Source organism: Bufo gargarizans, chromosome 2, assembly GCF_014858855.1.
Source record: "Bufo gargarizans isolate SCDJY-AF-19 chromosome 2, ASM1485885v1, whole genome shotgun sequence".
Classification (NCBI taxonomy): domain Eukaryota; kingdom Metazoa; phylum Chordata; class Amphibia; order Anura; family Bufonidae; genus Bufo; species Bufo gargarizans.
Window position 1 is genome coordinate 305,296,268 of NC_058081.1, and position 15,946 is coordinate 305,312,213.

The 15,946-nt window shown below is 43.0% G+C and overlaps 1 protein-coding gene across 2 annotated transcripts in view; it reads right to left on the reverse strand.

Moving 5' to 3' along the window:
• LGR5 (leucine rich repeat containing G protein-coupled receptor 5) overlaps positions 1-11,486 on the reverse strand; it is a 161,908-nt gene extending 150,422 nt beyond the window's left edge. For both annotated transcript variants that reach the window (XM_044277146.1, XM_044277145.1), the window contains exon 1: positions 11,224-11,486. In XM_044277146.1, the coding sequence (XP_044133081.1) occupies positions 11,224-11,429 (206 nt within the window). In that variant the 5' untranslated portion in view covers positions 11,430-11,486. The remainder of the gene's footprint in view (positions 1-11,223) is intronic.
• Positions 11,487-15,946: the final 4,460 nt, after the last annotated feature.

The window sequence follows — 15,946 nt, forward strand, 5'->3', positions numbered from 1 at the left end:
ACAGACAGTGGGTGTGGAATTATTGTGCCAACTAATTAGTTTGACTTTGGGCAAGTGCTAAGGGAGCTATCCTATCTAGCCTTCACTGCAGGGGAGCCACCAGGCTGCTACCTCTTGGAACAGTCCTGGTATAGTTAGTAGCTGACCCACGGGGGTCAGAGACGCCAGTGTGCAGCAAAGAAGAAACATGCCATACTTGTAGTCAGGAAACAGTGCATATATCTAAAAGTGGATAGGGCAAGCAACTGCGGATCAGTACGGTAAACAGGCAGAAGTCAGGGCATGCAGGAAAGGTTGGTACAAAGGCAGAATTCAGTACCAACCTTTAGAAAAGCACACCTTCACTAGAACTCGCAAGCTAGACTACCTAATGTTCAGGCATCCATATCATTCATAGATATGTATGAAAATGTTTCAGGGAGTTATCTGCTCTGGTGATAACATTGTGAAGGTGTGGACAGATATTTCTCCTGTCACCCATCCTACTGAAGACTAAATTAACCCCCTTTGTTTCATGCCTTTGTATTTCATTGATTTTTTACAGCTTTTGAAAGAGAAAATTGATTAATTTGTTCTTTTCTATACACTGAAAGATATTTATTATTCCAATCTTTTTATTTTCTCATTGAATATTTTATTCTAGTCACACCATCTTGCCTAAATTGCTGACGTTGACATGTTGACATGGCATGACTTGAGTTATCCATGGTGGTACAGAGGTCACTGTGTAGGGAGGGTGAGCTGCCCCATAACCGATTATCAATGGTGGATCCTGTGTTATTTGCCTCCTTAAATCCTGCCCTTTGATGATAATAAGATGACTGCTGACTCTGTCCCACAGCACAAGATGAACAGGGACATGAAAAGTCAGCCTATTGCAAAAGTTATTATAAAATATAGCAGAAACGGCAATGTTTTGGCCACACGGGGTCTTTAGCTATTAACAACTTCCACATTAAAGGGTACATTCACTTGTGGCAGATTTGCTGAATATATTTCTGCAACTGTCCCATTCATTTACATGGAGCTTGCAGAAAACCTGCCTACGTTGTAGAAATACCTGTAACAAATCTGCTGCATATCAATACAGTATAAAGTCTATAATTCGTTGTACAATTTCTGGTGCCTCGGAGTCCGGAAAGATGATAACTTGACTGACAGAGGCTCTGGCCAGAGTCTGGCCCACTTCCAGTTTCCCCAGTTCATGAAGAAGCTTCCTGCACAAAAGATACAGGTTTTAGGGGGTATATTCTCCATTTTCTCCAGGTACCATGATCCGAGATCAAGGACTGCACCGCAGACCGACCACTTTTTTTGTAAAAAATAACCTTGTACCTCTATTTCTTGCCCCTAAACTGCCACAATGCAATACTATATTAAGTGATCTCCCAGTATGCTAATTCGGATGAGGCAAAATCTCATAAATTACATTTTAAAACACCACGTGCTATATACGCATATATAAGTTACCAATGAAGAGTCACCTAAGGCTACTTTCACATTAGCGTTTTTTGCGGATCCGTCAAGGACGCTTCCGATACCATAATACAACCGCATGCATCTGTCATGAACGGGTCCAGTTGTATTATGTCTTTTATAGCCATGATGGATCCGTCAAGAACACCACTGAAAGTCAATTGGGGACGGATCAGTTTTTTCTGACACAAAGGAAAACGGGTCCGTCCCCTATTGACTTTCAATGGTGTTCATGACGGATCCGTCATCCATCCCCATTGACTTACATTGTGTGTCAGGAGGGATCCGTCTTGCTCCGCACCACATCGCGGACAGAAAAATGCTGCTTGTGATAGGAGCGCAACCAAATGGATTGCATTTTGGTGCATTACGTTTCGTTCAGTTTTGTCCCCATTGACAATGAATAGGGGCAAAACTGAAGCGTTTTCTTCTGCTATTGAGATCCTATGACAGATCTCGATAGTGGAATTGAAAACGCTAGTGTGAAAGTAGCCTAAGTGGTGCTGCGCATGCGCTGTTGATATGTATGTACTACCTGGGCATGTGCACTGCAATGAGGTATGCTGTGCCAGGCTTCCCCTTTTACGAAAGCACCAGTTTATCAATTCACGTGACATGATGGATGTTGACATGATGGATTCTATAAATGGCCACCGATCGGCCATTTATAGAATCCCCTTGACAGACAAGCATCGCGTCCAGGATTGCCACCAATGAAATCCCACTGAATAAGGTCTAATGACAGACCGAAACTTCCAGGAAATACAATGTGGCTATAATATTTTTTTCTACCCCTGGATATGTAATACTGTATGGAAAAATAAGCGATGTTAATCTTACTTTGACCATTAAAAAGAATTGCATATACTCTAACTGGAGTGCCATGGATATTCCTACTCTCCCTTTAAATATGGGGCACCGGAAGCAATAACAATAGCTGTTCCTGGAGTTCTGCAGATGTCTCCGTTTTGGGCTGGAGTAATTTTTTAACTCTATAATTTTTTTTATTCTAATTATATCATAATGCACAGTGTATTATTTTACAGGTGTAAATGACTTTTCTGTGGCCAGTTACAATTTACTTTTCTTTCTCCTGTCCTTACCAAAATGGCGGGAATGACAACTATCATTTGCGAATACGAACAGTGATGAGTGTGACATTACACCACGGTACATAGGGCCTACTTGCCTCATATCTTCACCTTGTACGTTATAGGCGTATATTTTTTTTACAAGAGTTTTTACAATGTCATGAAAGGAAACAGTGTGTCCATTGATCATAGCAGTGTTGCTGCAGCCTGTACGCCTCGTCGCCACAATCCACGCGGCTTAATTCACACCTGTTTACACTGTTCCAATGACTCCCAGGAGCATGCTTTACTATTGTGCTGCATGCTACATGAAAAATGCTTTTATACTGAGCAATAAACTGTCATTCATTAACAATGGTGTGTAGGGCTCTAGTATGATGATTAACTGCGCGCAACCTCTCCTTACTCATCTAGGCACATGAAAATACTACAAAGTAAATGATTATGCAACGGCGCTTACTATGAATCCTGATAGTGGCACGGAAATAAATAGAGCAGCGGTGATTTCAGCAAGAATGTGCTGGAACAAGAAGAGGGCTGCTAAAAGGTGTGTGCAGCGCACAATAGCCGTCACACTGAGATTTCCGATTTTCCACCGTTTGAAGCGATATCGCGTAACGCTAATGCTGGAAGTTTATTGTTCCTCCTATGTCCTAAGCTTTTTACAGTATGAGAAAGTGAGAGGGGAGGGGGGGTTCTCTGCTAAATTCGGGCTCATTTAAAGCGAGTAAGTCAATCCGCTAGACATTGTAGTGGGAGGACACTGATGAATTGCACAGATAACGTATTCAGTGACACAGATGTAATAAAGATGCGTCTTCTTTAGCTTATCTGATAATTCAATCCACATTGAAAACCAGAGTGAAAAATAGATAAACTGCATTCTACTTGTTCCCATATGTATCCTGTACCAAAGCATGGTGATATCATGCTTCCGAAATGCGGCACCTACGTGTGGAGGAATCATCGGCTCAAAAAAAATCCACAGATATTTGACACCAGACAGTGAACGGACAAAAATGCAGCTCGTTATGTAATAGTTTCAAAAACGATAGTCCTCCGATAAAATGCGGCGAATTAATTTATTAGTAGCAACTGATAGCTAAATCTGGAGCTTGTTTCGCTAGTAAAATATGGCTTTGTGCTATTTTACTGAGCTCTTGTTGTGGGTCTGAAAGTCCCACCATGCTCCCAACTAGCTTGCCTGCTGCATTCCACGGATTCACTCTCGGAGGGATTGCTGCCACATTCTAGATAGCATGGCTACAGTGTCGAAATAACGGAAAAAGCTACAGTATGAATGCCGCTTCTGTATTCCGAGGGAGCCCAGCTATTTCTTCATGGATTTGAAGTGAGTAAACTATCAGATGACACTTCTGACATCACAAACAAGCTTTGAAGGCCGCAGACTTTAGCTAGGAAAGAGGATATCATATAAAAACCCCTTGAAAATAGTTTGTCTATTGCTAGGATTAGTCCATTTGAATCCCAGTCAGCTTCTTGTCATCTTTGGCATGTCTCATTATCCCGAAATGCTTCAGGCAGCATAAATTAATTTGTACATGCTGTAGGATTACACCTAGAGGATTACTCTTCTGAAGGTCATATTAGCAATAAATACGCTCTATTATCCAGAAAGCGCAGAATAATATTCGGCAGAATAATCACATTAGTACAATGCGTTCATTGTTGGGGAGAATGGTGAATTTCTAAGGAGACACCTGAGTGGCCTAAGATGCGTCTTTGATCTATGTAGACGTTACCAGACAAAGGTATCATTTTGACTCAAGACACTGTTGTTCTTGTGAACACCTTCGCCGGCTTTAATGGCACCTCATCTGTAGCAGGGAAGCCGAGCAGAAATGAAATAAAACAACGACGGCCATACATAGCATCTGGAAGACTCAGAGTTCTTCACACAAGCAAACAGGACCCCAGGATTAAAGCATCAAAACAAACATGGAACGCTGAGGCCGGATGTTGGAGGCGACCACACAAGAGAAGAAGCTCTTCTTCATACCAGAGCCGTATCCTCAGACACAGAAACCACAAAATAACGCAGACTGCAGAAACACAATAAACACCATGGGTACCCCCAAATAACAATTTACTGTCTGCCTCGTGACTGCTTACTACAACCCAGTGCTGGTGATAAATACCACTGACTCTACGCATTTCAGGCCATTTTAAGCAATTGTTTTAAAAGTCTTTTAGTTATAGTAAGATCTACCATCTCACCTCATAATAACCATGACAGATAGATAACTTGACAAGCAGAAGGCAGATAAGAAAAAATACGACGAGAAATAGTGAAGTATTTATGGCTCCAGGTCCATATTTCAGAGCCTTTCTCAAGCAGTGTGACTGTGTCCATACTATGCAGCAAGTGTGCTAACTACATTAGTGAGATGACTGATTTAAAAACATATGTAATATAAAATATATCCATCAGATAATACAATGTATTGTAGTGTATTGTATTATGTGATTTATATTTTTTATTATGTTATGCTTTATATGACTCTTCAGGTCATATTAGAAAAATATACTTTCTATTATCCATGTATTGTATTATGTGATATATTTATTTTTAATTATGTACTTGATGCACTTGCTAAATAATATAGACATGCTCTGCTGCACTTTGCTTGAAAAAGGATCTGAGGACAGAGCTGAAACATGGAGCAGTAAAGACTTTACTATATTTCATCATTTTTTGGAGTGGACCTCGGAATCTGGGACCTTGTCGCTGGCACCCAGCTGCTTTATCTACTGGAAGTACTGTTATCTTGGACTTGTATAGATAGATAGATAGATAACATTGATATGGTAGGTAGATAGATAAGACAGACAGACAGATTAGAAAGCAGCAATGTATATCCAAGTAGGTAATGGCAGCCATATAGTTCCTGATCCTGGAACACTGTGAAGTTTTAGCTTACATAGAAAAGCTCCATTATGTGAGCTGAAACATTTTATTGGTTAAATGCATGGGTTAATAAAAACTTTTTCTAATGCCTTTGGGATTGGATAGAGAGATTGACAGACAGACAGAACTGCACCATAAAAAGGAAAAGGTCCAATAACAAGGGTGCAAGTCCGAAGACCCCCAAGTCCCCCTTTAATCCACAAAAAAAATGAATATACTGTAGATAAAAAAAATTGATGAGCTAGACAGATGGATAAGAGATATATAGAAAGATAGATATGAGAGATAGATATGAGATAAATAGATAGATATGAGATAGATAGCTAGATAGATATGAAATAGATAGATAGATAGATATGAGATAGATAGCTAGATAGATATGAGATAGATAGATATGAGATAGATAGATAGATAGATATGAGATAGATAGATATGAGATAGATAGATAGATAGATAGGAGATAGCTAGATATGAGATAGATAGCTAGATAGATATGAGATAGATAGATATGAGATAGATAGATATGAGATAGATAGCTAGATAGATATGAGATAGATAGATATGAGATAGATAGATAGATATGAGATAGATAGATATGAGATAGATAGCTAGATATGAGATGGATAGATAGATAGATATGAGATAGATATGAGATAGATAGATAGATATGAGATAGATAGATATGAGATAGATAGCTAGATAGATATGAGATAGATATGAGATAGATAGATATGAGATAGATAGCTAGATATGAGATAGATAGCTAGATAGATATGAGATAGATAGATATGAGATAGATAGCTAGATAGCTAGATAGATAGATAGATATGAGATAGATAGATATGAGATAGATAGATAGATTTGAGATAGATAGATATGAGATAGATAGATATGAGATAGATAGCTAGATAGATATGAGATAGATAGATATGAGATAGATAGATAGATATGAGATAGATAGATATGAGATAGATAGCTAGATATGAGATGGATAGATAGATAGATATGAGATAGATATGAGATAGATAGATAGATATGAGATAGATAGATATGAGATAGATAGCTAGATAGATATGAGATAGATAGCTAGATAGATATGAGATAGATAGATATGAGATAGATATGAGATAGATAGATATGAGATAGATAGCTAGATATGAGATGGATAGATAGATAGATATGAGATAACTAGATATGAGATAGCTAGATAGATATGAGATAGATAGATATGAGATAGATAGCTAGATATGAGATACATAGCTAGATAGATAGATAGATAGAGATACATATGAGATAGATAGATACCAATAGTCTATTCTTTGCCGTCAGCTTCAGAAGTCCAGTGTTTTGGGGCAGCTCCTGTCATTTTGGCCTTATTTATCATAAAGACTGTCTCAACAAATTGCAAGCCACTCCAGACCTAGCCTAGTTTTAGGGTACTCTCACACTAGCGTTTTAGTTTTCCGGTATTGAGATCCGTCATAGGGGCTCAATACCGTAAAAAAAAAAAAAAAAAAACGCTTTAGTTTTGTCCCTATTCATTTTTAATGGGGACAAAACTGAACTGAACAGAACCGAATGCTCTGTTCCGTTTAGTTGCGTTCCCGTACCGGAGAGAAAACCCGCAACATGTTGTAGTTTGCTTTCCGTCCTGGGATGCGGAGCAAGACGGATCTGTCATGACCCCCAATACAAGTTAATGGGGACGGATCCGTTTTCACTGACACAATAGAAAACGGATCCGTCCCCCATTTCCTTTCAATGGAGTTCATGAAGGATCTGTCTTGGCTATGTTAAAGATAATACAACCGGATCCGTTCATAACGGACGCAGACGGTTGTATTATCAGTAACGGAAGCAATTTGCTGAACCCTGATGGATCCAGTAAAAACGCTAGTGTGAAAGTAGCCTAAGGCTACTTTCACACTTGCGGCAGAGGATTCCGGCAGGCAGTTCCGTCGGCAATCCGGACGCAAACGGATGGCATTTGTCAGACGGATCCGGATCCATCTGACAAATGCATTGCAATACCGGATCCATCTCTCTGGTGTCATCCAGAAAAATGCATCCGGTATTACATTTTTTTTTTTTTTTTTTAAAGGTCTGCGCATGTGCAGACTGCAAAACCGGATCAGTTTTTCCGGAACACTTTGGGCCTGATCCGGCATTGATGCATTTCAATGTAAAATAATGCCGGATCCGGCAAGTGTTCCGGAATTTTGGATGGAGATAATACTGCAGCATGCTGCGGTATTTTCTCTGTCCAAAAACCGTACAGTAACTGAACTGAAGACATCCTGATGCATATTGAACGGATTGCTCTCCATTCAGAATACATTAGGATAAAACTGATGCAGTATTTTTTTCCGGAATTGAGCCCCTAGGATGGAATTCAATACCGGAAAACAAAATCGCTAGTGTGAACGTGCCCTAACCTGTGCTAAGTGCTGTGTGCCACCCTCATGAACTTGGCACCTAGACCGTTTCCTTTACAGAATCAGACAAAATTTGAGAACAAACTTCACACTGTCCCCTGCTGATGAATTGCAGTTTTCCCAGCAATGGCGTAATGATGCAGCGTGTACACGTGCACCAGTTTCTCTTAGGCATCAGAAAATACAGCTCCTAGGACTTCGACTCTGTTATGTTAACTCTTTCATATCACCCCAAGGTACCATGTTGAATGGAGTGAAATCAAGCCTGACAGGCAAGGTGCTAGAAGACACCTGCAGCCGCCCTATTCTTGGTGTAAACCTCCTGGAGGCCGGCACGTGCTTCCTGTACGGCGACTTCACTTGTCTCCTTTGTTTTAATATCGCAGTTAAAGATTACTTGTACACTTCAAAGACTTGTCTCATAAACCAAAGGTAGAGATAACGTTTTTGCAACTGTAATCAACATTTTCCCTTGGCTTTACTTGCAATAGTCCTGACAAGGAGAGGGACTGCATTGTAGATGGTCATGAAAGTTCACACTGTATCAGTCAATGGAAATCATGTTACTGCCCCCCCCCCCCCTCCAAAAAAAGGCAAGTAACCCTTCACAATACTAAAAGAAAAGGGACGCTGTAAAAAATTAATTTGGTGGGAAATACCATATTACAGAACCCTATAAGGAAGAAACAAAGCCCTTCTTCTTTTTAAAAACAAAGCCCATTCTTAAAACCAGAACCTGCAGTTACGCCACCCCTACGTGGCATCCAGCGATCTCTATGCGGATGTTTACTCCACCATTACAGTGACCTGGGTTATGGCCGGGCAGACGGAGTAACTGGAATATCAATAGAACTCCTCTGAGAAATCAGTCTAGGATCTCGCTTTCCCAACACCACGCGATAAGGAGCGTATATAGGTAGGTGGCTGCCAAATGGCCCTGGACTGGCAGGAGTACAGCACAAGCTTGTATTCATTTATGGATTCAGATATGTCCGTTTTGTGGTGTAACAGTGGCGACATTTGGTGACCCTTCACACTTTTCACAGAGGTCTATTTTAAGAGCTAAAAGTGAGGTTAGACCTGGATTAGATTGGATTATGGCCTAAATTTTGCAAAAGACGAAGCTCAAGCCAGGCAACCCCCTGGTCTACTTTTACACCGAAAGGTGTAAATCACATTACACCAGTTCATAAATTTGGAGAAGGCACACACACACACAAAAAACAAACAAAAAAAAACTGACTTAAAACGGACATAAAAACAACCTTAAATGGTAAATGACCCCCCTATAAGTCAACCAGCTAAACCTGTCTAGGGGGCTCACGACCGCCACGATATTCTGCAACCAGAAGGGCATTTCTTCGCTTCTCATAACGTGTTCACAAGGCTGGAGATTTCTATAGTGAATAAAATAGTCTAAATAAAGATAATAATAGTATAAGGAGAACCTACAATTACACAGCAGCGCCTGAGCAGTTCTACCCTCACCTGCTGTCCCCCTGTAGATTGTAAGCCCCGGTGGGCAGAGCCCTCTCCCCCTCCGAACCAGTCTGTCACATTATGTATGTAAAGCCTTTCCATATGTACAGCGCCCTGGAGCGCGGAAAGAAATAATATTACCGCACGTTGTCTGCTACAGAGCCTGACCCTAGATCAGTGATGGACCTACTACCACTTCATCGGACTGCCTGATCTCCCCGGCTCCTGATGTGATTCCTGCTGTAATCGGACAGACCTCTCTTATTCTGTAGGGTGATCCCTGATCCAGTAAAGGTGCCTTCAGGAGTTATGGCGCTGCAGAATAATGTTTAATCTGCCACTGGATGGGAATCCATGTAAAAAACTGGTACCTATCTGTATAGTCTCAGAACAGATAAAAAGACTTAGTCCTGTCCTACAAGGACAGCCCCATCATTAGTTCTCTACAAGGACAGTCTTATAATAGTCAAAAATGACCTCATTAGTCCTGTACAACCAGGTCTCATAATAGTCAAAAATGTCCTCATAGTCCTGTACTACAATGACAGTCCCATCATAAAGTGACCACATTAGTTCTGTACTAGGACAGTCCCATAATAGTCCAAAATGACCACATTAGTTCTGTACAACCATAATAGTAAAACATGACATAAGTCCCATACTACTATGACAGTCCCATAATAGCTAAAGTGACCATATTAGCCCTGTACTAGGACAGTCACATAAAGCTAAATTGACCACATAGTCCTGTACTACAATGACAGTCCCAGAATAGTCCAAAGTAAGCACATAATCCTAAACTGACAGTCCCAAAAATGCTAAATTGACCACATAGTCCCGTACTACACTGACAGTCCCATAATAGTCTAAAGTAACCACATTAGTCCTATACTACACTGAAAGTCCCATAATAGTCTAGAGTAACCACATAGTCCTATACTACACTGACAGTCCCATAAATGCTAAATTAACCAGATTAATCATGTACTATGATGACAGTCCCATAATAGTCTAAAAGTAACCACATTAGTCCTATACTACTCTGACAGTCCCATAATAGTCTGAAGTAACCACATTAGTCCTATACTACACTGACAGTCCCATAATAGTCTAAAAAGTAACCACATAGTCCTATACTACACTGACAGTCCCATAATAGTCTAAAAAGTAACCACATTAGTCCTATACTACACTGACAGTCCCATAATAGTCTAAAGTAACCACATTAGTCCTATACTACACTGACAGTCCTATAAATGCTAAATTGACCAGAGTAGTCCTGTACTATGATGACAGTCCCATAATAGTCTAAAGTAACCACATTAGTCCAATACTACATTGACAGTCCCATAAATGCCAAATTGACCAGAGTAGTCCTGTACTATGATGACAGTGGGATTTGCACGTTGACCCATACACGATATCATTTCATCACTGTGATCATTCTGATCCAAATCTACACACTCAGCACTGCTACATCAGTATATGCTATAGTGCAGGGAGCTGGCATGTAGGAGGAATGGCTGGGAATGCACGAGGACACGTTCTTGTACATAAGATGCTTATTAGAGACGAGTAACTATCTAGTAAGACCTCTTCATGGAGGATCCGATTTGTCTGTCAGTATGATTGGTGCCATGTGATGCCAAGCTAGCCTGGGCAAGCACTGACGGCATGTGCATCACCTAGAAGCAGCCAGGTACAGCACCACTGACTATGTCGGCGCCACATGCATCAATAATAACGTTTACAAGCCACAACAGGAAGGGACGAAGCGCTGGAACTGTAAGGAGTGGGCATGGGTGCCACTTACAGGTAGGACGTGAAGATGCTGAGGTTAGCTGGCACGGCAGTGAGCCCCCGGTCTGAGCAGTCCACTCGCATCATCATCCCGTCCTGTTCACACAGGCAGGCGGCGGGACAGCTCCGGTGCTGCTGCTTCCCCGGTCTGGCCGCGCTAACGAGCTGTACGGTGCACAGAAGGGAGCACACGAGCAGGCAGGTCTGGGAGGTGTCCATGCTGTACGGTAAGTAGTATTCCAGGGAAGTAACAGGGCGCCCGGTGCGGCTGCAGCCTCCACTCTGCTGTCTGCCTCCCTCACTGCCTGCAGCATCTCCCACTGCGTTATTATACGGAGCCGGGAGCCCGAACTGCGCGCCCAGTGACGTCACTGCAGGCACCAGAGCCACTCAGGACGGAGAGCTGCTGCCACTTGTAGTACCTCAGGGCTGCCGGACCACGAAGCGCCACAGATTGTGAAATAACATCATGTGCCAGGCAGGGCAAGCATAATGCCGGTGGTATAGCATGGGACTGCAGACACCGGGGGGCTTCTGAGGTGTTCACTAGATTGCCATCCGGTTGGAAAGGCATATATATAGATAGATTTTTTGTTATTTTATATAATTTGCTGCAGTTTTTATATATTTTTTAAAGGTTGGATAACCCCTTCAAATGCTGGTACAGGAGGTGTAGAGTGTCCCAATTTATCATGTATATACTGTAAGTGGCCTAAGGATACGTTGTCACCAAGACACGGTTCCTCCGACCGACCGCTAATCCGTCTAACCGCCCGCCAATCGCACGTTTTATGCTTGCTGGTTGGCAGCACTTCTCACCTCATCATAGCTGATGATGAGCGCCCACCTACCTGTTTTATCACAGGTCGGCCTCGTCACGGCCCCGTATCGGGTCATCTAATAAGGAACCATAGTATTGGATCAGACTAGGTCACTGATGATGTGTAGCATTCGCTAGTAGTAATTAAAGGGGTCGTCCCATTAACACAACGGATCTCCTATCCACAGTATAGGGACAAAGGGGGTCATTTATCATGTAAGGTTTACCATTTGGTCTAATCTCACGTTTAGCCCTTAAACATAGACCACTGAAAAGTGGCGAGTATCACGAAGTGTCGCAAAAATCTCTTTTTTAGACCACATATATGATTTGAGAAATGTCGCCCTTAGTGTCTGATTGGCAGGTGTCCTTCCTCAGGGGCTACAGATGATCTCAACAACGGGGGCACATGCTCTCGTTTTTAAACTGAACCTCTGGCAGCCCCATAGAGCGCAATAGAGCAGCAGCGCCGATGCGTGATCGCCGCCACTCCATTCAAACTTGAGAACACAGTCCACCGTTCTCGTGATCAGTGGGGGCCCCCGTGATCGGACCCCTGCCACTCAGACACATGTCCCATACTGTGGATGGGGAATAAGTTGCCCTAATGGGATGACCCCTTTAACAAGAGATAGTTCTAAAATATTTAGTGTTCCCATAACGAGTGCTTGATAAAAAAAAAAGTGGCGCGGCTTAGAGGTGTGGCTTCACGCTGCCGCCACATTTGCTATAACCTTTGCCGTAAAGTGGCGGAAGTTATAGGTGAAGTTTACGCCAACTTCTTCCTCTTAACAAATCAGGCGCATCTCAAGCCAGTGTAGGGAGATCAAGACTGGCGGACGGATCCACAAGTCTTGGCAGTGTCGGACTGGGTACCTAGGGACCACCCACCGTACGGATACATTCAAATATAATAAATAATCTAACATTTTTTTTATAAGAACATAAGCTGGTTGAGGTGCTGTGCATTGAATTTATGTATGTAGTGCAGTAAATCTAATGTGTTATGTGCCACTTGTGCAGGGGGTGGGAGACTAGGGGCCCACCGGGGGATTCCCCTGTGGGCCAGTACGAGCCTGAGTCTTGGTATATCTCCCCCAGTGTGGTTACATAGCAGTTCCATCTCAGGCTCCATTCACACTTGTGTTCTTATTCCTCAGGTTTGTGTTGCCTTATAACAGATGTAATCTACAATAAATATAAGCTAGCACAGATGGATAAGACATGTCATAATGGATCAGTCATATCTGTAATGGATCCTATAAAACAGAAGCCATGCTGCCGCTGTGAACAGGACCTACATCTATGGAGTCTACACCAGCCCTCCTAGGTAGTATTGTAGCAGTAGTAAATGTCATATAAAGAAGCCCATATCCCTGGGATTTATGAGCTCACGCTCAGCATACGTGCTTCCATATATTTTGTGGCCCTCTGCATAGGTGCTCCAGATGTGGAATGTAATCGGAGGTGGAGGAGCTTCTCAATTCCATCAGCTTCTACTGTATCTTCATCACAGATGATTTCTTCCTAGATTGCATGCACTTAGGAGTCAGTGAAAATGGGGTAAATTGTCCTATATTTATCAAAATGGTGCTTTTACTATGCTAGATTTGGCACACATGACTAGGAGCGTTAGGCTGAGTTGACATCACCGTTCAGTCTTTCCGTTCGGGGCAGGAAAACAGAAGGGACGGATTCGGCACATAACTGAGCTGAACGGAGACCACGGGCCCCATAGACTATAATTGGGTCCATTAGGTTTCTGCTCGGAGGAACATTTTTGAAGCAGAGACAAAAGTCCTGCATGCTCAATCTTCTGAGCGGAAACCTAACGGACCCCATTATAGTCTATGGGGCCCATGGGCTCCGTTCGGCTCAGTTATGTGCCGAATCCGTCCTTTCTGTTTTCCTGCTCCGGGAACGGAAAGGCTGAACGGTGATGTGAACGAAGCCTTAGACACATTTCCTTTTGCCACCTCATGCCCGGCATACACGTAGACCAATATTTTATATGAAGAAATTTGCCTCACTTACCAGCCCCTTTTGGCCACATCAGTCCTCATCAGTTTTTCAGTGCTGGCACGATGACAGATATATAAAATAAGTAATGCCGTTGTTCTCCACATTTTGCTGCATGTTATAGAATTCTAGGGCATTTTTCTTGTTAACTCTGTAATGGGACCACAAACTTTTCACGTAGTTTATAATGTTGTCCCACTTCAGACAACAGTTCCCAGGTGCAGCTGTCAACTGATTTACAAATGTTCAGAGGTACCCCTTGCCTTTCTGAAAATGGAAAAGGTGCCCCCTTCCCCCATGCCATATTCTTAACTTAACCCCTTCTCTCCATTTCTCTAGCCCCGCTTGTTAAAGACATACTTGGAAAACATTACATACAGCACTACAAAATATACAGTGTGATACAGCGCCACATACCTCTTACATACAGTGATGTCTCCACTGATGTAGACATTGTGCTTCTTCGTCTTCTCCATTCGGACCAGACCACCATGATGATTTCTTTCAGCCATCTCTTGTCTCTGCAGAATTTGACAGACATCTTAGTTTCCCATTTTTCCATCATCCTCCCACGTTCTGAACACGCCATCCTGCCACCCCTAATACTGTACTCACTGTTCTCCCCATTAAAATTCTGCACAAACCGATAAGTCCCCTGAAAATACTATTATTATTGGCATACAGTGTCCTAAAAAATAACTGTGCCCAGTAGGGCTGCAGCTATCGACTATTTTTGCTATAGAGTATTCTATCAATTAATCCAACGATTATTCGAGCACTCTAATGACAAAAAACTAATTAAAAGATTGTTTTTCTTTATAAAAAAAAATCATCAGCCCACCCTGTGCCATCAGCTGCCCCCCAGTGCCATCAGCTTCCCCCCTAGTGCCATTAGCCTCCCCCCCCGTGACATCATCTGCCCCCTCAGGGCCATCAGCTGCCCCCTCAGTTCCATCAGCTGCCCCCAGTGCTATCAGCGTCCCCCCAGTGCCATCAGCTTCCCCCCCAGTGTCATCAGCTGCCGCCTCAGTGCCATCAGCTGCCGCCAAAGTGCCACCAGCTGCTCCCCAGTGCCACCACCTGCCCCATAGTGCCACCAGTTGTCCCCCAGTGCCATCAGCTGCCACCCAGTGCCATCAGGCTTCCCCCCAGTGCCATCAGATGCCCCGTCAGTGCCACCAGCTTGGCCCCCAGTGCCATTAGCTGCCACCCAGTGCCATCATCTGCCCCCTCAGTGCCACCAGCTTGTCCCCCAGTGCCACCAGCTTGCCCCCTAGTGCCACCAGCTTGCCACCAGCTGCCCCCCCAGTGCCACCAACTTGCCCCCTAGTGACACCAGATGCCCCCCAGTGCCACCAGCTGATCCCAGTGTCTCCAGCTGCCTCCCAGTACCACCAGGCTGCCCCCAGTGCCACCAGCTTGCCCTCCAGTGCCAATCAACTGCCCCCCAGTGCCATCAGCTTTCCCCCCCAGTGCCACCATCTCCCCTTTCTACCCATGTCCCCAGCGCAAATTGTGTTGTAAACATAGTGCCCCTCAAAACTAATAGTGCTAAGATAATATTATGCCAGGGTGCCCGTGCAGTAGTGCTCCCAAAAGTCCCACCAATACTAATTTTCTCACAGAGTGCATGTAGTGTGAACAGTACCCCCAATAGTAATAATGTCCCCCATTGTCCCTCAGAAGTAAAAGTTCCCCCATAGTGCTTGTACTAGTAATCCTGTTCCCCATTTTCTCTCAGTGGTAATAAAGCCCACCATAATGCCCCACCAAAATTCTCCCTAATGTGTGCCTGTACAAAACATAACCCCTTACAATGTGTGCTAGAATACAAATTACCCCCTTGTAGTGTGCACTAGTGCAAAAAATATCCCTTATAAAGTGTGTCAGTACAAAA